The sequence below is a fragment of the Carcharhinus amblyrhynchos genome, chromosome 6, assembly GCF_965287045.1.
Source record: "Carcharhinus amblyrhynchos chromosome 6, sCarAmb.v2.hapA, whole genome shotgun sequence".
Lineage (NCBI taxonomy): Eukaryota > Metazoa > Chordata > Chondrichthyes > Carcharhiniformes > Carcharhinidae > Carcharhinus > Carcharhinus amblyrhynchos.
The window spans coordinates 45,956,993-45,969,154 of NC_137329.1; the positions used below are offsets into that span (position 1 = coordinate 45,956,993).

Below are 12,162 nucleotides of genomic sequence, written 5' to 3' on the forward strand. Positions count from 1 at the left end.
CACATTTTCCTCATGTCTGCATGTGTTTCCTCCAGGAGCTCTGGTTTCCTCCCACAGTCCAAAGATGTGTGGGTTGACCATGTGAAATTGACCTTGGTGTCAGACGGGTTATCAGGCTAAATATGTGGGGTTATGGGAATAGAACCTGGGTGGAATTGTAGTTGGTGCAAACTCGATGGGTCGACTGGCTTCCTTCTGTATTGTAGGGATTCTATGAAACATTGCTGACGTGTCAGAGCTTGGCTGCCAGCTGCAGAGTCAGTGAGAGACCTACACTACCTCTTAGCGAGGGCTATCATACCACAAGCCAACCGGGCAGTGGTGAGGCCAGCGGTGGGCCTTCCTCAGAGGAGTCTCTACTGCAAGCTTCTAGCCAAACTGGGACTGGAAACTCTTGTGCTCAACAGCACCACTGGGGAGGCAGCTGGGAGGACCGGCACCAGAGTCCTAGGGTCAAACAATCCAGGCTGCACGCAAGTAATATAGGAGGAAGATGTGGCTCAGGCAACAATATCACCACAGAACTAACCTCACTGAAAAATAAAAGAACTATTATATAACATATCCTCTGTCATTTACATTTGAGAAATACCAGGTTATTCATTACTATGTTGCCATGCAGGAACTTTTAAAAAGTAAAGAGCCACATTAAACAGATTTAGATATATTTAAAATATGTTTTCAGCCCTGAAGCCCCAGTCCCACTATATTCTACAAGTGCGAAGACAGCCACAAGCAGTTTGTATCTCTTCCACTGGTAATGCTCCTCAATAGAAACAGTAATGCGCAAGTTATCCTGACCACTGAAAATTAACTAAGATCAGATACCACTCATCCACTGGGATTCTTATCCAGGGAAGTTATATCAAAATTCCGACAATGCACAAAAACCAGCCGCGTGATCTGACTCTTCATGAATATGGTCTCATACCTGATCCCAAAAGATGTGGCCGTAGTAATCTTCACCGTTAGCCCCATTGGAGAGACCTCCAGGACTTAGTCCGATATACTGGAAGTCTGTGGGTTCCAGAGGAGGGAGAGCACTGAGCAGATAATACAGACAGCCATACAAAGCCTGATTTAGCCTTCTGCAGCCTGTCACTTTGATGCAGCTCTGCTCCCACAGTGCAGCCCACGCTGCCACATGTGAAGAATACAGTTGGTTTAATTGAATCAGGGTCTGTCCTTCCACAAAACATTCCTTCACTTGCTCTTCTGTATCAGCCACTGCAGTGAGGAATACCCAAGAATTTCTCTGCTCCTCAGGCAATAAGGTCAGAGACTCTGAAAGTGGCATTGAGATCATGTGGACACTTTGCCTTGCAGCACCTTTGACCTCTGGGGTAAGCGTCTGTCCATAGATGTACCTGAATACAAAGAAAGGAAGGCTTTTTTGGGAAGGGTCCAAATAAAGATCTTAACTCATCTCAGGCAATGACAGTTGAGGGGCTACAATTCATGAGGACAGAGAGGAAGAAAAGCTTAAATGTCTATTTTAGGGTAGTAGTTCCCAAATTGTGACATGAGAATTCCTGGGGCTATGTGAGACATTCTCTGGGATGGTGTACAGGAAAATAGCCTAATGGTGGATTAAAGATCTAATGCAAACATTTACATTTCTTTTCCTAATTTTTCAATTTTGTATTTTGTATATGTGTGTACAGGCCCATGACAAGCAATTGGAACTTAGTGCAGAATAAGATACAGGTGTTTTGGATGTGGGAGTTGATAGAAGGGGAGGGCATAAGAAGAATTAAAACTAGAGGTGACAAGGAATGGATTTAGGTATAGTTGCTTATCTCATCGACGCAAGTGGCACCATCCATCTTCCAACCATACTACTGAGGATGGAAGGGCACAGGAAGAATCAAGACTAGAGGTGACAAAAAATAATGAACCGAGGCAGACAGTTGGCAATGTTGTACAGTTGGAAATGGGTGGCATTGATCTTGCTTAGAACATGTTGTTTAAAACTTAGCTCATATAAATAGCATCACAAGAATTCACACAGGATGAATTTCACAATGAAGGCAGAGATTGTTTAGGAGGTGGGGATATTCAGATAGTTGCACTTTAGGATGGCTCCCTGATCCTGTCCATAGCATCACTCAAACCAGCCTCCCTACTAGTGACTCCGTCTACACTTCCCACTGCCTCAGAAAAGCAGCCAACGTAAATCAAGGACTCCATGCACCCTGACATACTCCCTGCCACTTTCTTTCATCAGGATAAGAACACAAAAGTCTGAGGTCAGGTACGGACTGACTCAAGTATAACTTCTTCCCTGCTGCCATCAGATGTTTGGATGGACCTACCTTGCATCAAGTTGATTTTTCTCTACACCCTAGCTATGACTGTAACACTAAATTTTGCACACTCGCCTTCTCTATGAACAATATGCTTTGTAGGTAAAGCATATAAGAAACAATATTTTTCACTGTATCCCATTACATGTGACAATAATCAAATCAATAAACCTAGGGAGCATGCAGTCAAGGGAATCAGCAACTTACTCTGAAAATGGGCAGCCAGTTAAGGACCATTTTCAGAACCGACCAGCATTTTCCCAGCATGGCTTTGCTATGTCCAATTGCTACATGGAAGCAGCATCCTGGCCACAACCTAGAGGCTCATCACACTGACTCAGTGAATGAACCATGAGCATGAAGTCAGTAGTCGAGACCAAATCCATTCCTATGTTTCCCCTCCATACTGATTCTTTATTCCAATTCAATCCAATCTAATCAAATCCAATTCAGAGTCTCAACAAGTTGAGACATTCCCGATCCAAGCTGACAAGACAGGGCTCTCACCTCCTGTCTTGAGCTTGATCTACATGATCCAAGCTGATTGGAGTAGGCATAGCTCCTCCTCTCAGGCTTGATCTCATTTACATCTTAGCCAAAAGGCCGTGATGCCGCTTTAAAATAATTACTTCAAATGAAGCTAAAATGTAACCTAACAACTTCAACCAAGTACAGCATGTCAATACTACACTTGATCTTAGCCAAAAGGATGGTTCTAATAACTGTGGGCCATTTTTAATTTTCAGAGGCCTCTGTTTGAGGTACCCCCAACAAACATTTCCAGGTCAGGCTGTCAAAGCTGCAAGTTCTCTGATTGGGATTCTTACTTCAGGAATCCACCTATCATCCTGAACTGAATGGCCTAAGTGGAGGTGGCCAATTAGGATTCCACCTCACAAAGTTGAATTGGGCAGCAGGCACACTGACAACACAGGTAGACTCAGGGTGCACTGCTGGTCCCAAAGTTAGAAAAATTCAGCCTTTTGTTTCAATCTGCAGAGACTGAAATCAATACCTGGAGATGCAAAGCAAATATGAGGCAGATTTGTTAAAGTCCTTTGAAGTAAGAAAAAGATTGTTGAAAACTGGTGTATTTATGTTGTGTATATAGATTTTCAAAACACTTTTGACTAAATATCTCATTACACACTTATTCTGGAAATAGAAGTACTTGGGATTAAAGGGATGGTGCTAATGTGATTAAGGATAAAGACAATGGATGATTTTGTGTTTGGTGAGAAGGCTGCTTTGGAGTCCCTCAAGACTCAGTATTGGGATCATTGCTTTGGTTATATAAGTGATCAGGATTTTGGTATTGACACTTTCTGTGCTGTGAGTTTCCTTAATTAAAAAAGGGAACATTATTATAGTTTCCCTCTTTAACTGTACTTACAGCATAGCATGATGCATAACAGATAGCGGGAACACATTCCCATCATCAGACCATTGGTAACAATTTAGAAAGCTGCAACCAGAAGACATTAAAGAAGAGGGAAAATCTGGGGTCAAGAAGTGTAGGAGGCATGTGCAGGGCATCAAGAAAAGTTTTGTTCACCCAATCGTGAATTGCACAAACATTTGGCATAATAATTCATGTCCAATTTTCAATCCCAACCATCTCCAAACACTCCAAACCATCCCCTGTACTCAAACAACAACCTCAATCAACACATCAAAAGAAAGTTTAAGGCATGTGTATTATAATTTGTACATTTTGTACTACGCTTGGACACTAAAGAGATTTAAATATTAAACTTGTACATTATTAGGAACATGCAGGGATCTGGTAGATCGGGAAGGGCATGTGCAAAGTTTGAGAATCACTATTTTTGAGGAAAGATCCTCAGTAGAAGTATGCTTGGAAGATAGACGGTGCTGCCCATATCAACAAGATAGCAGCTATACCTATAGTAAAGCTACCCTTACAATCAAACCAACAATTAACAGAGTGGGGCACCAATGTACCTGAGCCATACAGGGAGAAATAATCAGACAATGAGTCGTTTTAGAAAGTACATGCAGACATAGGGTGAAAACTGGACTAGATTTAGTTGCAATGGCTACCAAAGTCAACTAGCTTGCCAATATTAGCTGCTCACATGAAAAATAGCCATTTGACTCAGTATTCTTCAGGAAGGGTCAGCATCTTCTGAAGCCAAACAGAAAAAAATTGGAGGCTAGGAAATAACATTTACTAAAAATATAAAAATCATCTGTTGGAGAATTTATTGGCAGGAACGATCAGATTAGTGGTAATCTAAATCTAGTATCTAGTCCCAATCATCAATTCAACACGCAAAATGGATTTCCAGATAAGATAGAGGGAGAATCATTCATCAGTTGTGTATTAATGTTAAAAGCCACAGTCTTTCTACATGGATGAGTTGGACAGACTAAATACTACCATCTGTATTATAATGTGAACATATCCAAGGATTTTCAATTGGTGCATACAGAGAGAGAAAAAAAATGCAGAAAATAAAGTTGTGCTTTTAATGAGAGCAAAATATAAGGATGTCAATATTGTAAAATAGTGAAAGTTCAAGGGGAGGTTGGCAGCTTACAAATCACTTGGGGGGGCAGGGGGAGAGGAGGAGGGAGGGAAAGAAGAAGAAGAAAAAGAAGAAGATGTAATAGGGTGTTACGCCAGCAATGGTAATTAAGGGAAAAAATAAGCTAAATAAGAAGGTCCAAATGAGTTATGTTGGAATAAGAATTTTCAGATTGAAAGTATTAAAGAAAGGCTACGTCAACATGCATACAGCACTGTCCTTACAATCCAACAGCTCGTTGACATTCCCTATCCACTTGAATGAGATATTGGAGGATTGACAATGTCCACTGAACAAGAGGTCAGCAACTCCACTGGAGGAAGAGGGAAGAAGAGGAAATTTTTATCTATATAAAACACTATATGTAAAAAATTTGCTGCCTAAGAACAACAAGAATCATCCTCCAATCCTTACATCGCTCCCATGAAGTCTGGCCCACTCATAAAGTCAATGTTCTGGCTGTGGGGAACAAACGAAGATTTTATCTGCAACGTGAACTGCTCCTTGGAAATGGTCAACCGTTCCAAAGTTATGCTGAGAACCAGGAGATGGATCTTTGTGCGATGGGCAAATATTTGCTGGGTCACCCTGAAATCCTGTGTCTCTATAATACAGCAAAACACACCTATGCAAAAGAAAACAGAAATCAATATGCAACTGGTTAGGTGCATTGACCTGAATATGCAACTGGTTAGGTGCATTGACCTGAACATGCACCGGACTGTGGCAACTAGGGGAATTTCACAGTAACTTCATTGCAGTGTTAATGTAAGCTTTACTTGTGACTAATAAACTTTAATTTTAACTCTAAATGCCAGAAACTTGTGTGCTTCCATTTTTAGGAGGCTTGGGCAGAACATGGTTAATATGTATTTTTGTTTTTAAAAACCGCAGCAGCAGTTGAAAAACAGCATCTTATCCACTTATTTACCTTCTGTACTGGAGAGCTAAAGTTGGTCTTTAAAAAGGCAAGACATGCAGGGGACTGAGGGAGGTGAATAAACAGCTGGAGACTGTGGTCCATGCCAGTGACATCAGTAGAAAGAGGGAGAACATCCTGCAGTCAGCTTTAGGATCTAGGAAAGAATGAGCAAGCAGGACCTTAGGGGTAGCAATCTCTGGGTTATTCCCTGTGCTATACACTGGTAGGTATCAAAGTAGAAGGATAGAGCAGATGAATGCCTGCCTGGAAACATAATGCAGGAGGGAGGATTTCAAACTCATGGGACATCGGGACCAGTTCAGGAGAAGTAGGATCCATACAGTCAGGCCAGGTTACACTTGAACAGAAAGGGGACCAATGCTGTATCATTTGCTAATGCTGTCAGGACAGCATCAAACTAACTTTACAGAGGTATGGAAACAAGGACGTAGCACTAGGAAGAATAAACAAGGTGTACAAAAGGATTTGGAGAAGGTAGCACTAGAGTAAGAAATGGGAAGATATTAGGTGGGGTGAGGCTGAGGAAATGCAATAAAGTCTAAATTAGACTTGTAGTGCATAAATGCAGGAAGTGGTAATAAGGCTGGTGAACTGTAGGGACCAATAGCCAAATGGGAATATGATATAGTGTTGATATCAGAAACCTGGTGAGTGAATACTAAATATTCCTGGATACAAGGTGTTCAGGAGAGACACGGAAAGGAAGAAAAGTGGTGCCTGTAATGAACAAGGATAATATTACAATGGTGGTAAGAAAGTTTGTCTTGGAGAGTTCAAGGACTGAAATCTATTTGGTTAAAGAAACAGTAAAGGTATCACTACACTACTGACTGTATCTCAGACTACTAGCTAGTGGAAAAAAAGTATAGACGAACAAATTTGCAAGGAAAATAGAGGATGCAAAACTGTACAGTGATGATAAAGGGGAGGGGGGGCGTGTAAATAATCCAATATTAGCAATAAGCAGAGAGGGCAAAGAGTTTAAGTGTTCAGGGGAACTTTTTTTGATCAGCATTTTTCTGGCCCATTGAGGAAGGAGGCATTGATGGTTCTGGGGAATGAGGTGAGACCAATAATTATGGTATCATAAACCATGTTAGCCATGGAAAAGGACCAGGTGCAATCTAAAACACTAAATTGGAGGAGGGAGGGCCAATTTCAACAGGCTGAGTACACATCTGACCAGCAAAATGATGTCAAAAAATTGGTAGGACCAAAAGCCTAATGGAACAATGAGTTCCCTTTAAATAAAGCAGATAATTTGGGTAGAATTGAGATACGTTTTCAAGAAGAGGAAAAGGTAGGACAACCAAAGTCAAAGGTCCTGGTAGGATGAAAGAAATAAATACAGAGAGATTCAAAAATCTCAAATAAGTTATGGAAAAGTTAAGGAAAATAGCATCATGAAATGAAGTTATCCTAACCACAACAACGAGTCTAACTTTGCTCATTTGTCTACGATATACAAGTTGGCACTGAGACCAAGATTTTCCATACATTGATTATAAACAAGTTATAAATCTAATCATACATTGGCCATCTCAAACAGAAGCTATAAAGTGGCTGGTGCAGAAATGGAAAAGGCCTCACTGGCTTGGAGCCAAAACATGGTTGTCACAGTAAACTTTACTGTATCTAATTACTTTGCAACTGATCTAGGAGAAGCAAATTACTGCTCCATTAGGGGTCAAAATGGGAAAATTCCCTCTTGGCAGTACTTAAACCCCTCACTTGATAAGTACAAATATTTACAAATAAAATTGACATTGTCAGACTCTGGCTTGTCTTATTCTACCCTCAGAAACTTTGCAGTGCTTGAAAAAAGTATTTGTAAATATTTTAAAAATAAGCAGATCTGTTTTACCTGTCCTGGTGTTCAAGATGTAGGTTTCTTTCAAAGCACTCTCGCCAAGGACAATCAGTCTAACATTAACAGTAGATGGTACATCTGCCCGACAGCTGTCACCATTTTCACCATTATATATTCCATTAATATGCATTACGTCACCATACACTCTAGTGCCAAGATACCCATTGGCAACCGTTGCCATAAAACGAAGGTCAGAGGGCAAGGTGTTGCTGGAAAACACTGCAGGGTCATCTTCACAATCTGACATATTGCACGTGTTGTCTACCGAGGGAAGAAAATGTTTTGGAAAAATTAATATGTGGTATATTCTCTTTCATTTTTCCAAGGCCGCTCCCACCAACAGTTGTACCCTTGGTGATTCACTCTTCTGGTCCCTTCATTGTAGATAATTTGGGCAGTGAGTGCAGGAATTCACACTTGATTTGAATACAGTGTCTCAGGCATTGCAAGCAGGGATCTGAGCGACAATCCAGGAAAAGTTCTGACTCCTCCTGTGCAGAGTTAGCTGATCTGTGCCACAGTGGTAGAGAGGTTGTGGCAACTGGGTTTAGGTACTTGGATTAGAGGGGGGAAAATTGACCATCTGATCACTGTCCAATGACACTTGCTGGAAGTGTGAATGTGTGGATCTCTGGTCAGATTTAGCCTCAATTGTGAAACCCATGTTTGAATAGACTGCTAATGATTAAAGCATAGGCCAAGCATGAAGTGTAATCACTAACTGAGATTTCAATCAGAGCTGCAGCCAGAACAGTCAGCCCCAGCAAGAATTTTTAAACTTTGTCCAATATTTCTTTCTTGTACAGCCCTTCACTCCCTATGCTTGGGAACGTGGTTTTCTACATGCAACATTGAGTAACAGTGTTGCCTCTTTCACGTTTGTCTTGCCTTCAAACAATAAACAAACACCCTACCAAACTTCATGACTTAAAGTTATGAACTCCAAGCTGGTGTTTGCTATTAAATAAACCTGTTGGACTTTAACCTGGTGCTGAGAGACTTCTTACTGCTGTTAAAAGTAGACATGAAGTTAAAGTAAAAAGTCTCAGTAACAGGAAACTTGCATCAATCGCATCTAACATACCTTATACGTGAGATTTTATCAACCAAAATGGAGTTTGCAACCTATATCTTGATAGGGTCAGAAGAGATGATGAACTGGGAGCGCAGCCTCTGAAAAATCCACTCTAATAATCCACAGATCCAGACAAAACTCCAGGGAAAAGAATTCAAATCCAAAGCAGCCAGGGGATTTTAAATTCAATTAACAAACAAATCTGGAATAAAAAGTCATATTCAGTGATATACATAATGATAAAATATCAGTTACTGAATTGTAAAATCCCATCGTGTTCACCAAGTCCCTTTAAGATTGAAATCTGCAGACTTTACCGTGTCTGGTCTACTTTGTGACTCCAGATCCACAACAATGTGGCTGACTCTTAACTGCTCTCTAAAATTGCAAGCAAGTCATCCCGCTTTATCAAGCTGCTACAGAAAAGTTTACGAAGAATAAAATCAGATGCAATTTTCAGCATTGCCCTAAGTCCTGGAAGCAACTCTGCCCAGTCAATCCTGCAAAGTTGTCCTCACTAATGGGTGCTACAATTGGAGAGTTGCCTCTCAAACTAGTTAAACAACAGCCTGAAATTCACCATACCTAAATATGTCCTGTCCATTGGCAGGACAGACATACCAGAACTAAACGGTTTACACTTGAGAGAGAGTTCCCCTAGGAGTCCGCAACATTGACTTTACACCACATGAAATCCTGTGGCATGAGGTCAAACATCAGCAAGGAAATCTGCTGATTGTAACCAACCGCACCCCCCTCTGCTGCTGAATCCATATTCCTCCATGTTGAGCAGCACTTAGAAGAGACACTAGGGGTGGCAACAGCACCGAATGTACTCAGTGAGGGACGTGACTAGCCATCACCAAAAGTAGTTCAGTAGCATCACCACTGACCAAGCCAGCTAAGTAGTAAAGAACATATCTGCCAGATTAGGCACGTGGTGTGGGAATAAGAGAACAAACCTACTTGACCTCATCCTGTCCAATCTATCCACTACAGTACTAATGGGAGTCTCTGCCACAGAATCCTTGTGGAGACAAAGCCTGTCTTCATAATGAGGGCACACTTTCTTGCATTGTGTGACACTACCACAGTGCAAAATTGGATAGATTCAGAACAGATCTAGCAGCCCAAGACTGGGCATACATGAGATGCTGTAGACTATCACCAGCATAATTGTACACAAGCACAATTTATAACCTCATAGCCTAGCTTATCCCTCCTTCTAACATAACCATCAAACCGGGTGACCAAGCCTAGTTCAATGAAGATTGTAAGTGTTCAAAACAGGAACAGTATCTAATAGTGCCAACTTGGGAATACATGCGTGCTACAGACAGAGATAAGCAACCATCAGATCAAATATCTACAGTCTAGCTATATCTGCCTTACCATCATACTTTAGTCCCATTTTTGGTCTCCAAATCAGCACCACTCCTTCTCTTACTACCTTTTTACTATCTACATGCCCACTGAAAACCTTGGAATTTCCTTTATCAGCATCCAGAACCTTCTCATTCTCTCTTTGCTTCTCCTACTTGCTTTGTCAATTCCCCTCTGAACTTCCTGCCTTTAGCATTGTTCTCAATTGTATTAGCCACCTGACATCTTGTTATAAGCATATTTTATCTGTTTCACCTTAATCTCTTGTGTCTTTCATTACCCAGAGAGCTTTGGATTTCCTAGAATCATAAAATCCCTACAGTGCAGAAAGAGGCCATCTGGCCCATCGAGACTGCACCAATTCTGACAGATATTTTACCTAGGCCCTTTCTCCTGCTCTATCTTTGTAACCCCACACATTTACCATGATTAATCCACCCAATTTACACATCTTGGGACATTAAGGGGCAATTTAGCATGGCCATTCCACCTAACCGGCACATCTTTGGGCTGTGGGAGGAAACTGAAACACCAGAAGGAAACCCATGTGGACACGGGGAGAACATGCAAACACTACAGACAGTCACCCAAGACTGGAATCAAGCCCCAGTCCCTGGCACTGAATCAGCAGTGCTAACGACTGTGTCAGTGTGCTGCCCACTGTGCCACTATACCTTTCCCCTTTGTGGGGTTATACCTTGATTGTGCTCAAACTCTCTTTTCTGAAAGTTGTCCATTGTTCAATTACTATTTTGTTTGCTAATCTATGATTCCTATTTATTAGGCACAGATACATTTTTACCCCATTAAGGTTGGCTTTCCCTCAATTACTTATTCTTATTCTGGATTGATCCTGGTCCTTTTCCATGGCCAACCTAAACCTTATGATACCATGATCACCCACTGACACTCGATCCTCTTAGCCACCTCATCCCCAAGAACCAAGTTCAAGAACCAAGTTCAGCAATACCCCTCTCTTGTTGATTTGGGAACACGCTCCCCAATCTAGACACAAGTGGGTATGTGAAGTGGAGAAGAAAATCCCACCTTATATTCTTTGCCCTTTTAGCACCTTCATTTTTCATAAATTTTTTTGGTGAGGAATTTGCAGAACTCAAGTTTGTGTTTTGCCAAAAGTTCACCAACAAAACAAAATCACAGAGTCTTTACAGTATAGGAGACCTTTCGGCCCATCGAGTGTGCATTGGCCCTCTGAAAGAGCATTCCACTTAGTCCCACTTCCTGTAACCTTGCACATACTTATCCCCGCTTGACATTCGCAAATTCTCCCGTCCCGCCCGTTACAAGAATTGTGGCGGGCTGGCTGGCTGGCGGGCGGGGCGGATCAAAGGATTCTCCGGCTTTGAGGCGAGCGCGGCCGGAGAATCCCTTGAATTGATCTTTTTAAACGGCTAAACAATACTGCTGAAAGTTTACCAGACCCTACCTGATAATATAAAAATATATTTTGCACCCGGAAGCACCAACTCCTTTTCACAACATATTCTAGTAGGATTTTAGAATCATTTTGATAATGTCGCTACACCCTGAAGTTCAGATATAATCATTGAATAAAATCCTCCAGCCGCCCCCGGCCCACCAATTTGTTGCTCCCGCTTAGCCCGCAATCCACTGGGGAAGACAGCCAGCTCCCACCTCCAGAACTTCACAACTAACATTTCCAACCAGTGGAACTGACTGAGTTTTTACTAAACGAGCTCAATCGCCAGGTTACTTTCACTTCTCAGTAACTTCTCGCAGCCAAGTCTGATTCTGAATAAACCTGAGATATTACAGCTTTAATAAAGAGTCATCTGGATTCGAAACATCAGATTTTTTCTGTCAGATCCGCTAACAGCGTTTTTTTTTAATTTTGGTTTCTGAAATATTACTCACCCGCTCCCAGAGTGCATCCTGCTTCCCCGCCACTCCGAACAGGGAGAGTTCACCCTGCTGCCGAAAGGTAGAGGCGACTCGGAATAAACTCACTTTTGAACCCGCCTCATCTGGACAGGGGTTGAGAAAGACTGGGA

At 41.7% G+C, this 12,162-nt stretch overlaps 1 protein-coding gene across 3 annotated transcripts in view; it reads right to left on the reverse strand.

Moving 5' to 3' along the window:
* The window catches only part of pgghg (protein-glucosylgalactosylhydroxylysine glucosidase), a 37,806-nt gene extending 25,711 nt beyond the window's left edge, over window positions 1-12,095 (reverse strand). Inside the window, exons 1-5 of one of the 3 annotated variants that reach the window (XM_080190356.1) lie at window positions 12,026-12,095; window positions 8,756-8,948; window positions 7,666-7,932; window positions 5,273-5,483; window positions 932-1,367 (exon numbers count right to left, since the gene is read on the reverse strand). In XM_080190356.1, coding sequence (XP_080046482.1) covers window positions 932-1,367; window positions 5,273-5,483; window positions 7,666-7,918 — 900 coding nt within the window. In that variant the 5' untranslated portion in view covers window positions 7,919-7,932; window positions 8,756-8,948; window positions 12,026-12,095. Of the gene's footprint in view, window positions 1-931; window positions 1,368-5,272; window positions 5,484-7,665; window positions 7,933-8,755; window positions 8,949-11,576; window positions 11,995-12,025 lie in introns of those variants that run through there. The other 2 variants (XM_080190358.1, XM_080190357.1) reach the window with 2 other exon arrangements.
* Between the last annotated feature and the right edge of the window lie 67 nt (window positions 12,096-12,162).